This window comes from Nansenia antarctica, assembly GCF_963989245.1.
Source record: "Nansenia antarctica genome assembly, chromosome: 5".
Classification (NCBI taxonomy): Eukaryota; Metazoa; Chordata; class Actinopteri; order Argentiniformes; family Microstomatidae; genus Nansenia; species Nansenia antarctica.
Window position 1 is genome coordinate 54134139 of NC_137690.1, and position 24932 is coordinate 54159070.

General features: G+C 43.2%; 1 protein-coding gene across 2 annotated transcripts; it reads left to right on the forward strand.

The window, feature by feature from the left end:
* Nucleotides 1-1604: 1604 nt before the first annotated feature.
* Nucleotides 1605-16488, forward strand: khdrbs1b (KH domain containing, RNA binding, signal transduction associated 1b). 2 transcript variants are annotated; one of them, XR_013937449.1, is made up of 11 exons: nucleotides 1605-1886; nucleotides 3682-3809; nucleotides 4801-4917; nucleotides 6352-6498; nucleotides 10817-10959; nucleotides 11624-11870; nucleotides 12429-12496; nucleotides 13004-13062; nucleotides 13187-13384; nucleotides 15447-15515; nucleotides 15985-16488. XR_013937449.1 is itself a non-coding variant. In XM_080531007.1 (9 exons), exons 1-9 carry the CDS (start codon nucleotides 1790-1792, stop codon nucleotides 13291-13293), a joined length of 1113 nt encoding a protein of 370 aa, XP_080387133.1. In that variant the 5' UTR covers nucleotides 1605-1789; the 3' UTR covers nucleotides 13294-14614. The 2 variants fall into 2 exon arrangements, 1 of the variants encoding a protein (XP_080387133.1); XM_080531007.1 differs by lacking the exons at nucleotides 15447-15515; nucleotides 15985-16488 and having other exon boundaries at nucleotides 13187-14614.
* Nucleotides 16489-24932: the final 8444 nt, after the last annotated feature.

The window sequence follows — 24932 nt, forward strand, 5'->3', positions numbered from 1 at the left end:
GGATAACAATTTAAACGTGTCCGGATAGGGGAGAGGACAGGGAATCCAAAACCATTTGAATGGTGTCGATCCTACACTCCTATCACAGTTGACAGCGCGGAGCGAATTCCCTGGTAAAACTTTTCTCTGCCCCCGCTGTCAACAGGAGTTTCATCCAGCAGCAAGCGGTGCTTTGCGGGTTAATAACTTTGGTTTACCGTGGGTTAGGATAACAATTCAAACGTGTCCGGATAGGGGAGAGGACAGGGAATCCAAAACCATTTGAATGGTGTCGATACGACACTGCTATCATGGTCGACAGCGTGGAGCGAATTCCCTGGTAAAACTTTTCTCTGCCCCCGCTGTCAACGGGAGTTTCAACCAGCAGGCGCGGTGCTGCGAGCAGCAGCGGGTGAACTCCCGGTTCATTGAGTTTACGGTTAAAAGCATAACTTCTCGGGGTGTCAGCGCGGTGGTTAAGGGCTCAAAATGACTGTATACCGATGGTGAAGTTAGCAAAGGAGTATTGTGTTTCTACCATATTCACAGCCGGTGTTATTCACGGGCAAAGACGGTGCATAATAGCGATTTTTGTGTTATGCTTGTTGTAAATAAAAGTTCTATGATGCATTGAAATGACATTAAACTAAGATAATACGATGGTCAGCATAATTTTTCGAATCTTTATTAATAAGCTATTACAGAAACTGTAGTGACATTTTCCAAGAGCGAATGTGGTATTTAAAGATGGCGGTTAGAGGTGTACGTAGAGTGAACACAAACGATGACGATGTTGTGACGATTTCCATTGACCAATCAACGGTGTGCAGCGTCACACGTCACACGCAGCCTGGCAAAAAGGTTCCGGGTCTAAATTTGGTTCCTGGTTAAGAAGGGTAGCTAAAGAAGCGACCCGAACCGACCCGAGCCGACAAATGGAAAAGCGCCAAAGAAGCGAAGGGTCGACCCGGGCTGGCCCTGTAATGGAAAAGGGGCTTTACAGGGCGTATGCCTGGGAATGGATGAAACCCACACATTTACAGCACAACAGTGGGGACATTGTTACACATTCCCTGAGGACTAGTAGATTACGGTACTACAGACTAGTTAGACTACTATGGACTAGTTAGACTACTATGGACCAGTTAGACTACTGTGGAATAGTTAGTAGACTACTATGGACCAGTTAGTAGACTACTATGGACTAGTTAGTAGACTACTATGGACTAGCAGGCTGCTACAGTAAGCAACAGCTACAGTACAGGCTTACTCCAATACTATATCAGCCTCTGTCTGAAACCCTTAATATGCCATCTATCAAGGACAAGGACATCAAGGACTCAATGTGTCGATGTTGCCCTTCAACACACAGATCCAAGACCAGCCTCCTTCCTTCCCATGGGAAAACCAAACTGATCTTAGTTCAGCATTAGGGAGCAGCAGCATTTTAGAGGCGTGCAACGGAACCCTCGAACTCCAGTGTGGTGGGCGGCGCCAGTGGAGCGGGCTAAGATATCCCTCTGAGCTCACTTCCGTTGATCGGGTTCATTTTCGTCTCTCGTAAGCTTTTGTTCTTCCATTTTCAGTAGCCTACTGCGCCGCGAGGAGCGAACGGCAGTGACCCAACACGATAGGATAGCCCACGTCAGCCGCGCTAGCCTACATGCGAACCAAATTAATGCTCGCGAAACTGGCTACGCACTTAGTAGTTACATAATTGGACTATCTTTTCTGTTGTTGTTTTTCTCCCCCACCCGAAGCTTTTCTCGCACCGTTTACCTACTTACAGAAACTGAAATTTAAACTCAAAATGGAGAACGACGAAAGCAAGTATCTCCCCGAGCTACTCGCGGAGAAGGACAGCCTGGACACGTCGTTTACGCACGCGACGAAACTTTTATCTGCAGGTAAAAAATGTCTTTTCATCCTTCTTTTTCCAAACGACAGGATTTTCCTATTGTGGATGGTATAATATGATTTTGTCGTGCGTTTGAAAAAGACGCACCGTGGTTGAGTGTGGACTTGACGGGACGGGCACGGCTCTACCCGCGGACAATAAACCTTTTCATATGACCCAACCGCAGTGGTAGGGGGTGTCGTCGACACGTGGAGGTACCCAGGGTTACTTAGGTAGCTATTGGAATTGCTTAAATCCAACTGTTAATGTATCGAATACCTTGCCTGGGCTATGTGGATTTCAAGGAATGGAAAAGTAGACCCGACCAGCCTTTGAAAACATAGAAAAATGCGTACCCAACCAGCTCCCTCTCAAGCTGCAGCCCACATTCTCAAGACAAATAACGTTGCCGTTCGCCCTGGAGAGACGCCTGTTGGGGTGTTTTTAAGTCTTGTCAGGTAGATTTCTGTTAAGTGTGTAAATAACAGTAACATTGCCGTTACGGGAGCCCCCTTATCTATCCCGATATTTAAGTCGAATTTGGATTGACATTGACAGGTTATAAACCGATAGACTGGGAGCTTTGGCACGTCGGTGATTGTCAGTGTTTCAAATGTGTTGGAACGACGGGTTGTCTAACAACATCAGCGCATTGAAGTTTGTAGCAGGGTACCGGGGTCAAATGGATGCATTGTGTCTAAACAGATTTGTATCACCCACACATGTGTAGCGTGTATTTGTCAAAGCATGACAGCAGCCCACAAAGGTACAAGCTTTAATGCGATGACAAATGTGTAAACAGTTGCAGATGGAAACGTGGCTATCAAAAGTTAGGGATCCAGAGATGCTCAACAGCTGTTAAACATTTTCGAAACATGTCGGACATAAGCATACGCAAAGCTTGATTTTGACAGACATTTCCCCTAAAATGTAAGTAATTGTCTTGTTTTTCACCACGGTCCTTTAGCACACCCAATACATTTTGCATTATAAAACCCATCGTACACTGAAGTATAACATTTGATGGGGACTTGGACAGCTCCAGTTTCTGTTGATGTGCGTGTCCCTTGTTAATTCTTGCCGCGGGGGTCAATATTGGCGAGATCGGTATGGTAAGCAAATAGCATACCGATTAGTCAATTGGCTCTGACTCTGTCTGTCACCCAAGTGTTGTCGGTCTGTCTGAGTGGTGTGCAGCCTTCAGTAGGAGTGGAGAGGAGAGGAGTTCAGCAGCCAGACATGAACGTTGCTACTCCGACTCACAGCTGGTAGACAGTATAGGGGTTGACACGTTTGCACATTGCAGCAGGCGAAGAAGTTGTCATGATTGGGAGTGTGTACTGAGGAGGTTTTGAAAAAAAAATGTTTTGAAAAACCAACTGAAACTGTAGACAGAAGAATGTTACACATAACATGTGACACACGGTCTGGTGAAAGGGTAACAAGTCGGCAGCCAATTTAATGTTATTTATTTTATTTATTTATGTTACTTATATATATTTTTAAAATCTAAATACATTTCAGCGTTGTTGGTCACTCGCTAGACAACTAACACAGCTTGTTTTGTGAGCCTGCTAACAATGTAAAGTAGTGTCATAGTTAACTAGGTGGATTACTCACCGAATCCATTGCATTGCAATATTTTGGCTTTGCTAGCGAGTGTATGTTGTGATTTTCAACAACGTTGAAATGTATTTCCGTGTTTCAAAATAAAAGTGCGAACATTTTGATTACTTGCCGACTTGTTCCTCCTTTCACCAGACCTTGTCACATATCGGCTCAAACCTAGACCTTGTCCCTTGTAGAAATCGAGAGAATCGAGAAAGGGGAGCCCAAAAAGGAGGGTGACAGTGACACTTACCTGGACCTTTTCACAGTCAAGAACGTTAAACTGAAGGAACGAGTTCTCATACCTGTGAAGCAGTATCCAAAGGTAAGACTCCTCCTCCTCATCCCTCCATTCTCCCCCCTCCACCTCTTCTCCTCTTCTCCCCTTCTCCCATTGCTCTTCATCCAGCAGCAGCGTTTAAATCACACGATTGCCTTTCTTAGAAACGGCCTTTCATTCCATTTTATTCCAATCCTGTGTGCTGGCTCTGGTTTTTGACCTATGCGCCCTTGTCTATTCATTCATGTGAATTCATTCTGTATTATGGCCAGCCATATGGCGTCACTGATTGTCGGCATATGGCTAATAGTGTGTTAGAAATGGATTGCCAAATAACACTACTTATGAATAAGCGTTTTCTGAGACATGAAGAATCATGTTGGCTCCAAGAGCATACTGCCAAGCCTTTAGCTTGGTAGCTTCAGTTTCCCTAGGAAAATCAGGGTTTAATAACTGGCTGTTTACCTTAGACTCTGGTGTTGGGTGCATCACTGTTCACTGTTCTGTTTGTGTTCACCTAACATGACTACTGCTAGATTATGTATAGCAAATTGGTTTCATGTTGCAAATCATCAATTGTTCTTATATCGGAATTATGATGACAAAGCAAGGGAATGGATGGGACTACACTGAAAAGGAAACTCTTAAAGCCGAATTTTTGCTTCAGAAACAGGCAATATGTTTAATGTGTAATCTTTTTCTTGAGGTTCTATGATCAAGCAGCTCTAAGTGGATTTCGTGGGCTCAATTCATGGGTAGTCTGCTTGGTTATTGCATGGTGGTTTATGTAGGTTGGTGTCGGCACAGTGTAGCAATGCATATAACTGCTATAGCAGTTTTTGGATTGTGTCATTTTTATTTATTTTGTTTGCACAGCTCATTGCACTTCTGTAGTGTTTTATTGTATGGAGCAGCCCTGTTGAATGCTACAATTGTGGAACATAATCTCGAACTCTCAGTTCTCAGTACTCCAATGTAGAAGGCCAATCTAGTGGTGATGATTAAGCTAACTGTGTCTTATGCGTCTTGTTTCCAGTTCAACTTTGTGGGTAAAATCCTGGGACCTCAAGGCAACACCATCAAGCGCCTGCAGGAGGAGACAGGCGCCAAGATCTCAGTGCTGGGCAAGGGCTCCATGAGAGACAAAGCCAAGGTGAGACATACCTGGCAAACATCCGAGGGGCGATACCTGAACACCACCTGGCCTATGTGTTAGGTGGACACCTGGGCACAGCTGGTATACATGTCATACACCTGTGGGAGGATGTCTGGGCCACAGGTTGCATACACGCATGCAGTCTTTCCTCCAGGATTTTTCACATTAGTGGCGGAGCGCAAATTTTTCGCGCACTGGCGCTCAAAACAAAGACGTAATTTCACCAAAAACTAGAGGGTGGCAACAGTTATACTTTTTTAAATAGCGGTTAAGTCATTAAAGCCGAGCAGGTGATTTTATATAGAAGGTGATCAAATACCAATATATCCTACAGCTGCAGCGGAACATGCGGAACGCGAATGACACACACACACACACACACACACACACAGAAAGATCAATACGAAGTAGGCCTACATGAGAGTACACACACAAAACCGGCTAACGTTACTCATTAACTGTTTACACAAGTATAATCACAGTGTGACAGTCAGATGGAGCATTCGGTACAACAACAGCAAGGTAATGCTATCAGTTGAGTTAAAGAAAACCAGCTCTTACCTTTGAGGACACCAACATGAGCCCTGCTTACCCGTACCTCCGCCGTTCTGTTCGTGGTGATTTTAGAGGCAATAGATTATTTTTGCCCCGCGCATATTGCTATGAATAGTTCGAAGCTAGGTGCTTGCACATTAGGTGCGAGAATGCTCGGTTAACCCATTAGCGGGAACATTATTTGTTTCACAAAATAGGCTGATTTAATTGACCATGAACATCAGAGACATACATTACGAATGTTCATTTAAAATACTCTATACTGAGCACTGGTATAAGAACATGAACCAGAGAAGAGCAGTAAATGCAATAACCCACAGTCGTCGCTGATGTTGCATTTTCGATTAGGATACGTTTACGGGATTAAAGGGACCGGCGACGGGCGAAGAGAGAAATCCAAATGTCCCGCTAAATTCGGACCAATCACAAAACTGTTTTGAAAGCGCGTCGCCTTGCGCCGCGCGCCTGTTGAGAGCGATTCAGTCTCGATTGCAGTGCGAACACAAACGACGAGGTTAATTGCAACATTGTAACATATTGTAACTAACTACGCCCTAAATCGTAACGAAATGTAGGTCTGGAAGCGGCCTAAATCTAGCTTCAATCTGCTTTTTTTCTGTTCTCCGGTCATAATAACTCGCTGCCTTTCTGCGCAGCCTGAATCAAAGTGGACTGTCTGAATCAATTAGTGGCGGAGGAAATTCATTCGTGAATATCCACGAATAAATAGAGGAAACACTGCACATGGGTAAAGGTGTGTGTGTGTGTGTGTGTGTGTGTGTGTGTGTGTGTGTGCGCGCGCAACTTAGGCATGATTGTTCTAGTAGTGTATGTTAGTGCGGAGGTCTCTCTGACACTTGTGTTGTTGGGTTTCAGGAGGAAGGACTGAGGAAAGGTGGTGAGCCCAAGTATGCCCACCTGTCCATGGAGCTGCACGTGTTCATCGAGGTGTACGCCCCCGTGCCCGAGGCCTACCTACGCATGGCGCACGCCATGGAGGAGGTCAAGAAGTTCCTGTTTCCTGTAAGTGGAGGAAACTCTTAAAAAAAAAAAGGGCTGTACTTGTGCTGTGTTTTCTTTCTTTTTTGTCCAAGTGTCTCGAGGGGTTTGATGGCTGTCTCTTCGTGCCTGGAAAACCTCATTAGTGCTTGTGTTCACAATCGGCACAAACCCCAGAGAACCTGTTTCCAAATTGTTTTTATTTGAAATGCCTGCCTGCCTCAGTTTTAATACTCCTCAGATTATGTCATTTCCTGTTACTGAACATGGCTCAGTGTTCCCTTCTTGGCCATGTTCTTTAACAGAGTTTTGCAGACTGTAGGCCTGTATACAAGAGAGCAAAGAGGACGTCTAACAAGCCTGTGATTGAGGGGTAGTGGCGCTGCCTACCTGATGCAGACAGCTCTGATTGGGTAGCCAGAGAAGCAATCAGCTTAAGAGGAGAGGAATTAGGTCACACTCATCATGCCTGCAGAATTCCCACAACCCTCATACAGCCCACTCTATAGGCTACCTAAGCTCCTGTTAAAGTAGGAAGAAGCTGCCCATAGAACCTGATCTAAGAATGTAAGAAGATCTTAAAACTTTGTCTATGGCCACCATCTACCTAGAAGAATGCCCTAGCACAAAACAGGAGCCTTGGGGGACATAGTGTGGCTTCTAATGGGATGGCTGAATGCGTGCAAGTGGTATGTGACTGCTATTAGCTGGAGAACTTGTTTTGACACTGCTATTGCTATGCAATGGCTGCAGTCCCAATTGTCACTGGGGAAAGACAGAGAAATCCTATAAGCCAGACTGCTGTTGTTTAAAAGGTCAATGTGCAACTGCCAATACTGCCAGACATGGTGATTTTTCACATATGCTTGTGGACATGTTTTACTGTTGCGATGCTGCTTCATTGTTCCCGAATAGAGGTTAAGTTAGGCTTTATGGGTTTGGTTCAAATGGCTAAATTAGCATCGCTATGCTATAGCCTATGTAACTACAATGACCCTGGTCATAAGAAACTTCTAGGCTATTGTGCATTGTATGTTATGTAGTCAGTTTCTAAAGATGTGATTTCTCCCCAAGCTGTGGAACTGTTATCACAGATGTTGAAATGGCAGTGTTTTGTATTCCCTTTGTTGTTCACAGGGAAATGAAGTTCTGGGCGAGGTAGCGTCGTTTATCAGGTTGGAGCAGGTCGATGTAGAACAGCGCATCATGTTAAATGAAGGCAAAGCTGCGTTGCTTGTGGCGGTAGATAAGTACGTTATCAGATAAATGGCTTGCTTTTGCTCGTTTCTGCTCCCGGATGAATTGAGGACTCCCGTCAGCGTTGCCTATTCTGGCATCTGATATCGGTTTTTCCGCTCCTGTGATCGGTGGAGTACAGTCAGAGTCCCTACACGGGGACAGATTAATGAAGAGCATTGATCGGGTCGCGGTGCTCGCCTTTAATGAGTCAGATAGGTAGTGTTTAACCCTTGGTTTTAAGTCTCATTCCCAGACACTTCCAAATGCGCGAAAAGCCAGGTGGACCAACACGGCAAAATTAGCCTTTGTCAAGCCAATAGAAAGACAGTCGAAAATGGACAGTGCATAGCCATTGGCTTTACTTTGCATTGATGATCTCCCACAGCAAATTGCTCATTTCTCCAGATGTCACTGTGTTGCGTTGACTGCATTTCCAGCGGCTTGGTTAGTGACCGATTCTGGTCTGAACACAGTTTGTGAGGCTGGATTGTGCTGGTCAGGAATGTTGTTGCATAGAGAGCCGTAGCGTGCTGCCGGAATTAGAGATCCACTGATACCACATTTTCATTGCCAATACCGATTCCGAATACTGTATTGGCCGATACAGAGTACCGATTTGTTTGTATTTAAACAGATATATACAAGCTGTGTGTGGATGTGCTATGCTTCTTATCTTTCTTGTCTATCGTAATACAGTAAATGCCATGCTCAAGCTGGGACATGTTAGCTTATTAATTAAAGACCCCGAAATGCATACAGTACATCATGATTGAGAAGTAGTTTTGCAGGTGTCTTTCTCAAGTTAAACGTTTTTTAATTGTATTTATTTATATTTACATCACATTGTAACCACTTCAATTAATCACACAGTATGATAAATTTTTGCAGTTTTAGTATCAAAGGGTGAAAATATAATCCTGGGTAAATAAAAAAATAAAACATGAAAAACTGTATGCCTATGTACAACGCTTATATTAGCTATTTGAAAGAATTCCAATAGGAAAAATGTATGTGGATTTTCAGCTTTAACCTGAAGCAAGATCACAGACTACATTTTGATAAAGAACACTTTAAAAAAAACAACTATTATTGCCTTAGTTTTGTGAGGGGTGCTTCCTGGGGTTCCTATCATCACATGGAATCAATTCAAGCTTCCTCTCCTACAGACGTATAGGCCTAGTTGTAAATCTCGTCTCTGACAAGAAGGCAATGGACCTATCGCTAAGACACGCCCCCTTTGAAAACTCTGACAAACAAACAACGCTTCACTGAAGGTGACTGACTGACCGACCGTGACTGAATGACATTCAATGACTTACAATGGTGGGAGTTGGCAAATTTCTGATTTCTTATTTACCACAGCAAGTAATAGACATGTTTTTTTAAAGATGACAAGAATATTTAGTCTAGAAGCTTTTCACCATCAGATATTAGCGAGTTGTTTGTCCGAGTTTTCTGCCTGTCGTGACTTTTGCTGTGATATGATTGGACAATTTCTATTTTGGAGCGTGGCTTAGCGATAGCTCCATTGTGGCCATTCGCCTTGCATGTATACTTACACTAGGGATGGACGGTTTCCAATTATTGAAACCGAAAAACCGTCAGAGAGTAAAACCGCGGTTTTCCGGTTAACCGAAAAATACAGTAAAAAAAAAAAAAAAAAAAGTGAAACAAAAAAATGAAAAAAAAGAGCGCCAATTTCAAATAATTGAGCCCTACTGCTACAATACACATGTCGAACACCATTAAAACACCGTAAGCACAGTCGCAACACATTTAGGCTACTTAGTTTCACAAATATAAGTGGAAAGGCAGACTTTTGTAAGCTACACCATACATGAAAACACATGAACACTTAACACACCAGCTCCGCTGATCCAGATTGCACGCCTGCACGGAAGATCATCTCTTGGAACAGCGTCTTCATTGAATGAACTGCTTTCTCAATATCTTGGTTCTTAGACAAAGTTTCAGCTGCTGCTCAATGTATTTAAATATTTGAATACTGCTCAATAATCACTGAAATATTAGACTTAGAATTATGCAGTGAACATACTTAAAGCTTTTCATAAAAACCACATGCCGCGAGACTGACTCGTCCTGAACTGTCGTAAGTCAATCAACAAAGAATGCCCCATCAAAATAAAAGTGCCCATGGTAGAGCTGTCAAAATAGAGCCTTCAAAATAAATGTACTAATACAGATAGAGATAAATACAGAACTACCTTTGCGTCACTAAGTGACCGCGTATCTTCTGAGACATGCGTTCTGTCATCACTTTCAGTAGCGCCTTCACACACAGTGGCGCTGTGCACAAACACTCTTGATCCGTATAGCTCTTGTTTTATTATATTGTGGTTTAGTAAATACTGCACTTGGAGTTACATTCAATGCATGATTTGTGCTATAGAACATAAATAAAGTTTGATTGATTGATTGATATCAAATCAAATCACATTTTATTTCTATAGCGCATTTCTCACAAAAGTGACCCAATGCGCTTTACAGAGAGCAGCGAAAATGATCTTATTAAATGTAAGCGAGTAATTGTAAAAAACCTTTCCTATCTACCAATAACTGAAGGCAACTATCTTACTATCTTTCCCATAGAGTGATTCGTTACCCTTAAATATAATCCCAATTAGATATTAATCCTCAGTTATTCTTCACAACTGACCAAACCTCTCACTCATTGCGCGGCAGATTCAGACTGTATCATTGTTATTTTCACACACGACAAACATGTGACATGTTCCAGTTTTATTCTTATTCTATTTTATTCTTCTAAAAAAAAAAAAAAAAAAAAAACGGTTTCAGACGGTTTTGATAAAAAACCGTTTCTATTTTTATAAACCCCGGTTTTCGGTTTAACCGAAAAACCGTCCATCCCTAACTTACACACACACATACACATACATACACTCTCTCTCTCTCTCTCTCTCTCTCTCTCTCTGTAACAGCTTTATGAGATGGGCTCTTTATCCTACCTGGTCTGTTGGTCATTAGAGAAATGCATTGTGTCGAGCAGTGTAGTAATTGGCTTTCCCCTTTTCTTTCTCCTCTCTGTGTCTCTCTGCTGTACCCCCCTCCCATGTGTGAGCAGGACATGATGGATGATATCTGTCAGGAGCAGTTCATGGAGATGAGCTTCCTGAACGGGGGCCAGGAGCACGGAACCCCCCGAGGCAGAGGGGGGCCGCCGGTCAGGGGGCGCGGTGGACTACCACCACCCGCTGGAGCCCCCAGGTACACACAGACACACGTTTATCTTATAGAATATGTTGTATAATGGGAAGGAAGTCACAAAGCACACATCTAGGTGTTGGGTGGTATACACCTTTTCACACATTTACCACTGGAGTGTTCCCGGGGTATGCGGTATTATGGTATAAATAAAAAATAACGTCCTGTGGGCCTATCTTGGCTCCATATATTTAATATACATTGAAAAGCTCAATTAATTATGTAGTGAGCGCTATACCGTCTTCCCTCCTGCTCGTGTTTGCTTGTACAAGGGCAGAGATAGCACCAGTCAGCTACATTTCCTGCTATCTTGGGAGAAGAAAAGAAAAGGCAAAATTAACAGATCGTGTGTGTGTGTGTGTGTGTGTGCGCGCGCCAAAACCCTCTACCTCTCACTCCTCAGTGCTGGCAGTGGCGCTCTTACACAGGGTGAATAGAGAAAGGTCTTAATTTGTCCATTTAATAGTTAATGGATCAGCAATATTATGGCTCTATTGAAAAGCGCACCGTAGGCATTTTCAAACCCTGCGGAGTAATGTATTACCATTATACCATTATACCACCCAACCCTGAGTGTAGAGAATCCATTTTCTGTACCACTTCAAAACATCTACATCTACATCCCCCTCCACCTCTCTCTCTCTCTCTCTCCCTCCCACCGCTCTAGGGGTAGGGGTATGCCACCCCGTGGAGGTGCCACCAGGGGAGGTTCCCCTCGCGGCGGCCCAACCAGAGGTGGAGCAGTGAGGGGAGCCCCAGCAGGGCGAGGGGGACCCCCAGCAGCCCCCGCCAGGGGAGCGGCGGCCCCCCGTGCCAGACCCCCCGCTGCCGGACACCCTCAGAGGATGGGCCCTCCACCCTCCCACCAACATCAGCACCCTCACCCCCCGGCACCCGAGGCTTATGAGGAATACGTGAGCACACAATTAATTTATATTTGAATGTTGAGGTAGTGGGTAACATAATGTATAACTGCAAAGAGCATTGAGTTATGCTACACCATTGAGTTATGCTACAGTTGGTATCGGAATTGCTTTTATTACATCCAATATACAGGTAAAGAGTAAAATTCTAAGGCTTAGGTTCTTCGACGTTGGCATTGCAACAGAATACAAAATGAACAACTCTGGCTAGATTCATTGAAGACATGGCTTCCATGCCTTTTCTATTGGTTCTGGTCTTCTGTGTATTCATGTGTCTTCCAAGTGTGCCTGGGTTATGGCTTGCATTGCTGGAAGAGTACTGTTTGTAAAGGCAATGGCCTTACCGACCATCGAGCCACTCTCCATCTACAGGTGTTGATGTTGAATGCCAAGATGAATGTTAGTGAGGTCAGAGGCCGAGGACGAAGCACTGGAATATCTGTTCACTGAAGGACACTGAGATTGAGATGCTGAAATGAAAAAAAGGCTGATGATTTTGTTGTCTCTCTCTCTCTCCCCCCCCCCCCCTCTCTCATATGTCCTTTCTAGGCCTATGATGAAAGCTACACAGAGCCATCTTACGAGTCCTACGATAACTACTACAGTCAGCCACAGGCGTAAGTGACTCTTCCCTCCAATGATTCTTTCTTACCTAGATCTAGTCTGGTTACTATTCGGATTGTTGAATTGGGAGGAATTTGTAACTGAAATATATTTTAAAAACTAAACAAAACCAAAACATTTCACATGCATTCAACTTTCTACCCTAGTAGGATGTTGATGGGTTAGTCGATGAAGTCAGATTGAACATTCGGAAATCCTTCCTTTGACCTTGTTTATTGCCCTTGACTACTTTGTGGTTGACTAGCTTGATATGCTTGTAAGCATAATCAATGAGTTAGCTTGATCTAGTTAGCTTCATCTTTTTTACGTTTAAGTCATGTAGCAGACACACTTATCCAGAGCAACTGACCATAAGTACATGTCTCTAAAGTAAGTGAATCAACTACACATCAATCATCGGAAGCAAAACCTTCCATAAGAATCAGCGCCACAGGCAGTCACAGTGCTAGAGAAAGGAAGAACATTAATCTCTCCTCCCCCCCCCCCCCCCCCCCCCCCAGAGAGCCAGAGTACTACGACTACGGACATGGTGAGGCACAGGAGGCATACGAGCCCTACGGTAAGAGACAGTTAATCAGCTCCACCCCAGCCCCTATTATCCTTCAACACCTTTCTCTATCTTCATTTATAACGATGTCCATGTTTGTGTGGTCTGTTTCTGTGCGTCTGCTCCACACCTCCAGCCCAGGATGACTGGAACGGCACCCATGGAGCAGTGCAGGGGGGGGGGAAAGCCCCCCCAGCCAGACCAGCCAAGCCGTACCGGGAACACCCCTATAGACAATACTGAACTCGTCTTGCGACCAACGCCACCATTAATGCGTTGCCCTGACAACCACCTGTCTACCACGGCAGCTCTCGCTTTAAGCAGCCCGACAAAAGTAATTGTCCGTTTTTGGTTTTGGTTTGGTATTTTCTACACTGGACTTACGAAAAAGAAAAACCAGGAACTGGTTGGAACTGGTTTGAGATTCAAGAACGACCCTAAAATTGGTTTTTTAGATGGATTAGAGAAGAGAAATTGCGGTTTTCCTTTGATTCGAGTTTTTGTTCATTTTGCTGTTTTTTTCTCTTCTCTTGCTTGTTTTGCATTGTTGACCGTAAACTTTTTTAAATGTTTGGAATCAGTCATTTTCTAGTGGAGTTAGTGGCTGCGTATCCACTTGTTAGTGTCCAAGGAAACTCTTTTAATTTGTTTATAGAAAAAAAAGAAAAAAAAGAAAACAAGAATCTGTCGAGGGACAGTTGCAGATTCCCATTTAGGCTACATTTCAAAATTCTGTTTTAATATAGCAAAAATAAAAGAATCTTAATGTTTCAATTATGTAATATAGAAAAAACTAAAGTGAAGGAAAATGAAATCATTATGATGAATTCCATCGACACTATTCTTGATTATACTTCATATTTGTTTTAAATAGTCTTAAAAGTTGTCAATTTAGTTTCAACCAGCAATATTTCTCATTGTACTTTAGAGTTTTGAAATATAGCCCTAATAGACACTGTTGAGATGGACTGTCCTCATATCCTAATGTTTTTAAAATTGTAAATATTTATTTTGCGCCTCCTCAAAATGTTTTTGTAAGAATATGGCCCAACGTTGGACTCTTGTCATGTTTAAAAACAACAGCTGTCGGTTCAGGTTCTTTGGGTCATCTGATTCTCTATAAACTGCATGCACAAAGTACGCAATGAAGGATTGGGACAAAAATCTCCACATGGGTCTTCTCTTTCTATAGAGAAGGGATCCTGCAGCTTAATCCGAACTATTGTACATACTTTAAAACGTAAAAAATGTACTTACTCTGCCACTAGTATCTGTACCCTCTCCATAAAATGCATTATGCTCCATGTGTAAGCTTGCCTAAATAGGTAACTAAATCTGTCCAAAAGATGTTTTGCAGCAGTTTGTCAATAAAGGTTAGATTGTTTTTTATGAAACTTAACTTGGTTTATTTCTTTTGCTGTCGTAGTAAAATTGAAATGCCCTTTTTTAAATAACTTGCTTTGTTTCTCTTCAAAAACGCATTTTAAATCTAAATGAATGTATTGCAGTCTGAAGACGTTAACACTACTAAATGATGTCTTGATTTGATTATTAAAAAGAGCACAACTTATTCTTTCTCTCTCTTTCTATACTCTTAAAAAGGACCTAGAGGTAAGACCTCTAAAATAACCTGGATAGCTTCCTAGTGTGTTTAGAGTTCTAAAGCATTGAGTGCCTGGGTATGTATAATACTTTTTCAATCCTCTTACCTGTGGTCATAGTCGTTAATGAGAAATGCATTGATAGCCTCTGGAAATTTACTGAACCTTAAACTACCATTCAAGTCTAGGTTTCAGGGTCCACAACCCTTTCATGTCATGCTTGACGCTGGCGCGATGGCTACTATAGTAGAGAGAGTAAAGGCTGTGCCATGGAGAGGATGGTTATAACCTAAAGCGCTCCACTGTAAAAGGTAACCCTAACCCTAAATCTGTCATTTGGTAGTATGTTTATTCATTGACATAAACTTGCTGGTAAATGCGTGCAATTTAGTATACGATTCTAGTCATGTCAAAAAAGGACACATCTAAAGTAAGACAAATGTAACTTCAATATTATACAGTTGTAGACTTTATTTACTAAAATAAATTTTCTGTGTACTAACAAAATATCCTAGCACAGTGTAAATGCAACTCTTGCCAAAAATCTGCAAAGCCAAATCTATCAATCGTATGAACAGTTGAGCTGCTGCTACTTTTTTCTTTGCAATATTTGTGTAAACGTTGCATACTGTAATCTCTTAACATGTTTTACATATCCTCTAGAAATAAATCGGGGAAAAAAATTAGCTTGAGTTGCATGTCTATGACTACGCTGTAGACTCTGCATGACTTTGTCTCAACTGTCCTCTAGTGTTTTTATACTGGATATAGATTTTGTGTGTTTCCTCCCCCCAGGCAGAGCTATTAGTCACTGAGGGACCAGAGATGGACAGCCAGGAGAGGAGGGACCGTGCAGGCTCTCGGGTAGGTGCACGTCTACAGGGACTTTGTTAGTCCTAGTTTTTCATCTGTGTCATTTTTCCCTTCGCTCTTGTTATACTTTTCGGTGCGTTTCCTACCTGAATAGTGTTTGGATGTTACAAGGTCTGGGAAATTAAATGCCTTTGCTGGAGACATTGTTATTCTTGCTTGAACCCAAAAGATTCTCTACCACGATGACCATTCCCTGTCCTTGATGGAACAAAGGACAGGTCTCTCTGCACTGTTCAGTTTTGCTTACCTCCTGTGGACTGATGCTCCATCTTGTAATGTTAATCGTGCTTTCTACCATATTGTGTTAAACTGCATCTTTTGTGGATGCACAGTCTGCACCGCCCGACTACATTGATGCTAGACCGATGGTTGAATGAATGGGATTATAATGTGAGTGAGTGAATATAAATGAACGTTGACTCACTTTGGTTGTGATCTCTCATTTACGTTTGTGTGGCAGTGTGCAGGAGCACCACTCCACGAGGAGACCATCAGACAGAGGTCTCTAGCTCACCCAGTGGAGAGCTCCATTCCTGGGGGGAGATGAGTCTGAGCTGAGGCTGTGCTGTCAGGAGGACCTGGATACCAGATAATGATCTGCAGTGGGGGGGGGGGAAAGCCCCACTGGAAGAGGAGGGAGGCTGCTATTGGCCAGGCCAAGCTATGAGACGCTGTATTGGAATCTGGATGGATAGAGGACACAAGATTGGCTCCTCCACAGTCTTGAATGTTTTCTTTTTTTTCTTTATGTATTTAATGCCAAAATATTGTCTAACGAAGCTCCCATTGAAACCCATCGTTCTTGTAACCAACCTAATTGTTACAGTGTAATTTGGCATGAACTCCTTCGAAAGCCAGCTGTGAAATTGTTTTTAATTTAATTTAACTCAACCTTTGAGAGAGAATCAAATATTATTAGTATAATTACTAGTAGTATAGTATTTTCTGCAATGTAAGCCGTATTTCACCACTCACGTGCTACATGTACATTATATTATTTTCTATAGTCTGTGTCCACGTCTGTTCTTTTGTGTCCTTGTATAATCACCATGGTGATTTGGACCCTGTGTACTTGTGAACAGAGAACTGCCCTGAGAGAGAAATTGTGTATGTGATGTTTCTCTGTTGCTTGCCACATTGTTCACACCGCCAATATTTTTGGCCCTCACACACCCTGGCATTGCCCAGTCTGTGTAGCCCTGTGGATATCAAATGCTAATGTGCAACTCATTTGCATGTACACCCCCCGCCCCCACCCACAGCTCTTGCAACCTGCTTGTCTTGGTTTGAACATCCGTGTGCATGCGTGAGCGAGCGAACGAGAGAGGCAATGTTTGTCCATGACTCCATCCTGCTTATTTAGTACTGTGTGCGCGTTAACTAGTGAGGTCAGTGTAGTGACCCTGCATCACTGTATTAAACAGAAAAACACTACTAATCACTTTGTGCTCCCTGTGGATTCTAATCAGCATTAGCCACCAACCCTGGGGCTGTTCCTGTGTTGGAGAGGGGGAGGAGAGAGAACTCATAGCAGATAATCACTTAATGAAAGTATATCATATTATGATGCAGCTCCAAAGCCAATGGTGGAAGCCTTCCAGTAATTTTAAGTGTACTTTTATCTTTTTATTTTAAATCATCTGTGTGGAATGTTTTGAAATGTCATGTTGAATTGTCAGGGTTTCAATAAGGTTCTGAAATATACAGTATATGCTTATAGTGCCTGCTATCATCCCATCCCACTGGCATAGAGCATTATAAGCATTCACTTTTGGTCCCATTTACTGTTGCAACCTTTATGAATGCTAAAGGCTACAGATGTCCATTAAGAACACAATACATACAACAGATGTTTTTTATATGCAATATGAGATTAGCAAGAAGCATTCATGGCTTTGTATTACACAAAAAGGTCACCTAAAAGTGCTAATGTTCTTGACAAGGAAATACGTTTTGAGTGCCAACCTCAATTATCAATAAAAGTCATTTTATTCAATAATGTGAATGGTTGCGTCTCCTCTTTCGAGTTCCTCAGATATTTGGCTGAACCTTGCCTCTAGTGTTGGTTGAAGCACTGTGCTCCCCTCAGCCTTTGTGAATTGACGCCATGTTTTCACACTGGTGATAGTGACTGGAAATGTGTGTGTGGGCGGGGAGAATGGGGGGAATGGGTGAGAGACAGGATATCAGTACCAAGTTGATGTGGGCTGTGAGTGGTGATGTGTGTGAGAGAGCAATTGCTTTAGGCGGGGGTTGATCGTGTGTTAACGTGTGTGAGTGTGTGTCATGGAAGGCAGCTGGCTGTGTGGGTTGGTGATAGAATGGCACCTGTCATTCCAGACACATCCCGAGATCTGAGGAACATCGCTCACATAGGATGATGACGATGATGATGTTGATGAAGGCGATCAAACCTAGGCAGTGCACCTCAGCATGTCTCTCCCATGGTTCTCCCCATCACTACAATGCTATGCTAAAAGACCACCAAGATCTAAGCAACACCTGCCAATGTATCTATTATGCTCTCCCAACTAAATGTATTGATTATTTTGACAGTGTTGGCATGGCTTCTAGCAGAGCATGCCGTTGACTTCTCTTCCCATTTGATCTTCCCAGTTAAGTTAGAATACTTTCAGGTACTCAAATTGAAGTGATCTACTGAAATACAGTCAGTAGGACTGTATATACTGAAACATGTATGCACATACTGCAGTGTAAGTCGCTTTGCATAAAAGTGTAAGCTAAATGGCATATATTATAGTCTATAATTATACAAATTATTGTCATAACATCTCTAGCAAGCATCTAATTTAGAGGACATACAGTACATGCCAAATATTGTGATTGGTTGATCCTTCCCCGAGGCATCGCATCTCACCACCAGCAGTATGTGAGAGCTTCCTTTGAAAACGATGTAACATGACAGTGACGCTAGATAAATGGCCAGCCCGGGAAAGACCAAAGGGTAGGTTGAGAGGCTGTGTAAATCGTCCAGGTCAGTGCTCCAGATGCTGATCATTCCTATGAATTTGCCGAGAACTGCTACCTGTTTCTTTAAAGATATTTGAGAGATATAGGAGTGTGTTACAAGTTTCCAAGTTTAGTTATCTAATGAACGTGGGATGATTACTGTAAATAGTTCGATCTGATGAATATTTGCCCGTTTGTTTTTGTGATGTAATGACTTTATGATGAAGCAAGGCATTGAGTGGATCAAGTGGCTCAAACGAGGGAAAAAGTTTTGAAACAAAAGTGAGTTTTCAATGCTCTGGTAATCAGCCTCTCTATTTCAAGACGTGTTGCCCTGTTTCGAGTCGACTCAACGCTATCCAGGCCTCATCATCATGGCTGACAGTCTCCTTGGTCTCTATGGTAGGTGGAGATGCTAAAGTAGGCCATCTATATAAGGTTGATTCATCAAAAAGATAGAGAAGAGAACTGCTGTGCTGGGATGTAGGGTCCTCTGCAGTAAAACGTGTATGTGTGTGCACGCGCGCACGCGTGAGTGTGTGTTTGTGCATGCCTCTGTCTCTGTTTGAGCCTGTGTGTAGGTGGTAAAATGTCATACCTGTCTTGTCTCCAAAATAACATTTATCAAATTGCCGGATCAGATTTAAAGAGCAACACCGTCTTTTAGCGTTGCTTACAATCTGAAAGCTTAAGACAGCTAGACCTTTTAGTAATTGTGTGTGTGTGTGTGTGTGTGTGTGTGTGTGTGTGTGTGTGTGTGTGTGTGTATGTGTGTATGTGTGTATGTGTGTATGTGTGTGTGTGTGTGTGTGTGTGGTGTGTGTGGTGTGTGTGGTGTGTGTGGTGTGTGTGGTGTGTGTGGTGTGTGTGTGTGTGTGTGTGTGTGTGTGTGTGTGTGATCTATGAAAGTGATCCTTGCTAGTTGCTGTGCTCCGTGCCCATGATGGGATGGGAGGTGTCCCTGGCCACAGCCAAACTGCCTCCCACACAGTGGCGGACTCAGGCTGTTTGAAGGGCAGCGGCGAAAAGAAAAAAAGGGCACCTACTGCACAACATGGGACCCCATCACGCGGGGGGGGAAAAAAAAACGCGCTGCGCGCGAAAGACAACCGCTCCGCCACTAATGTGAAAAATCCTGGAGGAAACACTGTTAGTATCATTGCAACCCATGCTGTTTTGTGAATGAGACGACCGTTGAGTGATGACTGCCTACTGCCAAGTCATATAATTACAGCAAACATGTCGGCAGTTTAGCATTTCTGTTCTCTGAAAGACAACAAGAGGCACATTATGACATTATAGTCTTCTGTTTTCGTTTTCGCAACTTCAAAATAAAAGCGCGAGCTAAACGTTGAAAATCAATGACACATCGCTAGTCAACCCACAGCTTGTTTTGTGAGCCTGCTAACAATGTAAAGTAGTGTTAGTTAACTAGGTAGCAGTGGGGATTACAAAGGGTGTCCTTTTTCCAGGTTAGAGCAGACTGCATTAAAAGCCCTCTCTGACATCATCTGAACATTTGAGAGGGAGTGTGTCTAAAACTGAAATGGATGGAATATTGGGAATGAGTATTTTAAACGTTAATGTTTAATCATTGGCAACAATTAATTTTGTCAGTGCAGAACAGTGCAGATCGAGAAACATCTAAATGTTAGCTAGATATTAGCCCATGGAATGGAATGGAATGGAATGGAATGGACTTTATTTGTTTTAAAAACCCTGAAAACCCTGAAACCCTGATTTTTTCAGCATCAATTTTTTCAGCATCAAAATTCATATAGGATGCTTATGTAATTGAGCGTGTACAAATCCTATAGGCTGAATAACAATTCTTTGTCTCTGAAGACTATATAAACTCATGTATGTGGACTTTATACTTTGAAGACTGTACCCTATACTTCTTCCCGACCGGTCGTATTCATTAAACTAAGAAAGAGATATCTGAGTCTGTCGTTTGTCATCTGTATCTTCAAGACCATCACTTTTGATAAAATCCCTACAGCCCCATGCAAAAACGCAGAAAATATTTGCTGATGGCCATATAATGTGTTTTGAATGTAAGCAGGGTTTAACTATTTGGCAACGGCCCTAGACTGACCCCTAGACCTAGAAAGCCTGCCCTAGTAAGCTGCATCACATTGTATCCACTAACAGAGCACTCATTAAGACACGTTATTTAATTTTCTTGCTATGTTTTCCCATTGGAAGGGCAGCCAATAGGGCACGTCCTCTCAATTTCTCCACTCAAAAGGGCACTTAAGCGCACCGTTTTCAACTATGGGGGCACATGGTCAAGTTTAGACCATTGGAAGGGCAGCCAATAGGGCACGTCCTCTCAATTTCTCCACTCAAAAGGGCACTTTAGCGCGCTGTTTTCAACTATGGGGGCACATGGTCAAGTTTAGACCATTGGAAGGGCAGCCAATAGGGCACGTCCTCTCAATTTCTCCACTCAAAGGGGCACTTTAGCGTGACGTTTTCAACTATGGGGGCACATGGTCAAGTTTAGACCATGTGAAGGGCAGCCAATAGGGCACGTCCTCTCAATTTCTCCACTCAAAAGGGCACTTTAGCGTGCCGTTTTCAACTATGGGGGCACATGGTCAAGTTTAGACCATTGGAAGGGCAGCCAATAGGGCACGTCCTCTCAATTTCTCCACTCAAAAGGGCACTTTAGCGTGCCGTTTTCAACTATGGGGGCACATGGTCAAGTTTAGACCATTGGAAGGGCAGCCAATAGGGCACGTCCTCTCAAATTCTCCACTCAAAAGGGCACTTTAGCGTGCCGTTTTCAACTATGGGGGTACATGGTCAAGTTTAGACCATTGGAAGGGCAGCCAATAGGGCACGTCCTCTCAATTTCTCCACTCAAAATGGCACTTTAGCGCGAATTTCTCCACTCAAAAGGGCACTTTAGCGCAACGTTTTCATCCGTGGGCCCCCCCCTGAGTCCGCCAGTGCTCCCACATAACACTCTCGCCACTCCCACCCCGTGGCCATCTTCTACTCTAACGCCTTGAACATACACACTGATTTAGAATAGATTAGATTCAACAAAGTACTGCGTCAATATTGCAGACATGATGTATTGTCGTCGTCGTCGTCGTCCCCCCCGCTTGCATGGTATGGTGAGGGAGAGTTGGAACTGGGTGGCCCGCACTTGGTTCAAACACTTCAATGGCTGCACCTGCAAGTCTAAAACAAAAACTTGAATGCAAGCTAACATTGTTGAGAGGCTAACCAGCATCGTTGTGGTGTTCACCGTTAGCATATAATAAGTCACTTTTTAACCGCACAGCATTTCAACACATTGAGTTGGACAAACTGAATATGTGTCGGCGTTGCTTACGCAAGGCACAAAAATAAGGAATTTATTGTCTTTCACTGTCCAACATTACTCATCTAGCTCAAAAATAGATATTGTTGGGGTGCTTGGTGGTGTAGCACACTAAGATGTCGACCATGTAATCGTAGGGTCCCTGGTACGATTCTGGCCATCGACATATCCTGTCTCATATCCATATCCTGTGACATATCCATCCCTCCTCTCTCTAACCCATCCTTCCTGTCTGTCTCTACTGTCTCTATCCCATTAAAGCAGAAATGCCCTAAAAACATGAAGAAAATAAAAATAGATATTGTTGAATGGATAAATGAATAGTATTATAAGCTATGGCTAAAGACCTTTGGCAGGTCTCACTCTCTGCGTATCTAACATCCACAGAATACTGTATTCATTTGAATCAGGATTAGTATAGTGTATCATACATTTAAACAAAGGTTAAATTTATTCATTTGTTGGTTTATTTTTACTCGTGGTTGATCCTCCTCTGTAGAATCTACCTCTGTGAAATGGAAGTGACAGTTGGCCTCTCCCAGACTGCTATGAAAAGGAACATCATTACTCCAACTGGAATTCATTTGGTTTATGTGGATTCCCAATAGCTTTTACAATGGCAACAGCTCCTCTTCCTGGGATCCACACAAACCACAATATAAAACAACACTAATCCATCAGGAAATCAGCTATCTAATCCATTTAGACTAGATCCCGACATGTCAAGTGAACAGATTATAATCGTTTTGATTTGCCTACTTCCTGTAACAAGCTATACCTCATACTATAGCCAATCAAAACATAGTTGGGGAGCTATTACTTTTACGTGGAACTGAAGCGAAAACCCTACTTTTCCTGTTGAAAACGGTGTATGTGGCTTCTGTAGTAGTTAAAAAAATGTTGCCCCTAACCCTAACAGAGTGTGATTGGTGGTGAGTTGTGACTTCCCGAGTGATATGATGCATTTTTGTGTGCCTATCAAATATTGCAATACTCATTGTTTAACCTTAAACATACTTTAGGGGTGTCCACTCTCAGTCACTCAAACTAACCACTCAGGCTGTAACTGGACCTGAGCCAAATTTAGAGACCACGGCTAGTGGGGCACCAGTATAGGTCAGCAGTGGTCAGCAGAGTTAAACGTGCATCTTCCTTGTGGGCAAACAGACTTAACGGAGCCTTGTCAATGTTGTTGTGATTTGTGATAGACAGCTGTTTGCTGACCAGCAATTATCAGCTATAAGAAGCACTGTATAGAACTTGTCTGGTGTGTGCTCTCACTGTGAGAACACACCCGACGTTGTGAATAAACTTGTATCTTAATTGTCTACCTTGAGCCAATCTCTAATTACTTTTTGGGTACAAACGATCTCGGCCACCACCCATCAATCAATCAACAGAGAACCATCATTACACCGAGTCAGCCTGAGAAATGTTTAAGGTTGGCCTTTGGCTGCTATTTAGATTTCAAGCAATGCCCACTAACTAATGTAACTCCCTGAGCCTGGTAGTCTTTAGCCACATAGCAAGGAAATAGCTACCACCAGTCATCCTGATTGAGTCGTTTGTCTACTACTATGCGGGGTCTAGCTTGGTAGCTATGGTTACAACAGCTCTCAGCAGAGGCCCGTGTTAAATGAAATGAATTCAAAGGACATTTCATAGTTCATTCAATTTCATAGTGACGTTTATGTGACATATTATACAGACGTTAACGTTAGCTAAAACAAGCTAGCTAATTATACCAGTCGGACATGACCCCCGACATCTTCTCTCCCCCGGGTTCAACCATCGCCAGCGCTGGCATGTTTTGTTCTTTGTTGAGTGCAGTGTACGACCATTTTGAGATGGCTGTCACTTCCATCATCTCTCATGTAATGACTGAGAAAGGGCATGGTTTCAAAAGAAGGGAAAGGTAAAGAATGAGGAGGAGGAAAATCAATGCGAAATCAGCTCCTCATTAAACACTATCGCTCAGGTTGGTTGGTAACCATAAGAAAGACTTTTTTCCTCCAGCTCTTCCCCATTTTATTCTGCAATTATTTCTCTCCCTTTCTTCTATCTCCTTTCTTGTATTCTGTCCCCTCTGTTATTTCCTCCCTCCTCCCTCATCTCAATCTCCCTGGGTTATTTCCTCTCCTCCCTTGTTAGCATGGAAGGTCTCTCTCTCTCTCTCTCATTAGCTTCTTTCTCCTGACTGGAAGCACCTGTCCTGAGGTGGTCCCAGCGCGGCCATCGGAGCCCTCTATAAATCAATTTTCATATTAAATAGCTGGGGGAGTGTATGTGTGTGTGGGGGTGAGAGTGTGTGTGTGGGGGGGGGGGGGGGCAATGTGTGGGTGGTGGGGGGGGTGTGACACACTGCAGAGATACGTTTCTTTCACACCACTGACCCTCCTGGCTGATCTCTCTTCTTCTTCTCTCTCTCTGTCTCTCTCTCTCTCTCTCTCTCTCTCTCTCTCTCTCTCTCTCTCTCTCTCTCTCTCCCCTCTCTCCCTTCCTCTGCCCCCCGCCTCTCCCTCCCTCTATCCTTTCAGCCCTCTTTTCTCTTTTTACTCTGTGTCTCTGGCTCTTTATCTTTTCTTTCTATTTTTCTCTTTAGCTGGCCATCTCTTTCTCTGTCTCCCTTTCTCCTGGCTCGGCCCAGGGCATGTTCCCATGTAAAGCTGGAGCTGAAAGGAGCAGTGACAGGGTGGCATACGTATGTGTGTGTGTGTGTGTGTGTCTCTGTAGCACACTTTCTGACAACCTATTACTAGTGGTCTCCACGGAAACAGGGCCATCATGACTCGGGTGAATGAACTGACATTTAAGTGCTGAGCTAAGAGCTGGTCATTTACTGTGTGTGTGTGCCCGTGTTTGTGAGTGCGTGTGTGTGTGTGTGCGTGCGTGCATGTGTGTGTGTGTGAGAGAGAGAGATACATTATGTGTGAGATGAGGAAAACCCTAAAGGAATTGATTATCATTTGATGAATTTGTGATTGGCTTATGTTTGTCATGACTTGATGTCAGCCAGCAGAAGGAAACCCACTCGCACAAAGGGAGAATCATCAATGCCGCCCCCTATCTTCAAATGACCCTTCCCCCAATAGGATAAATGG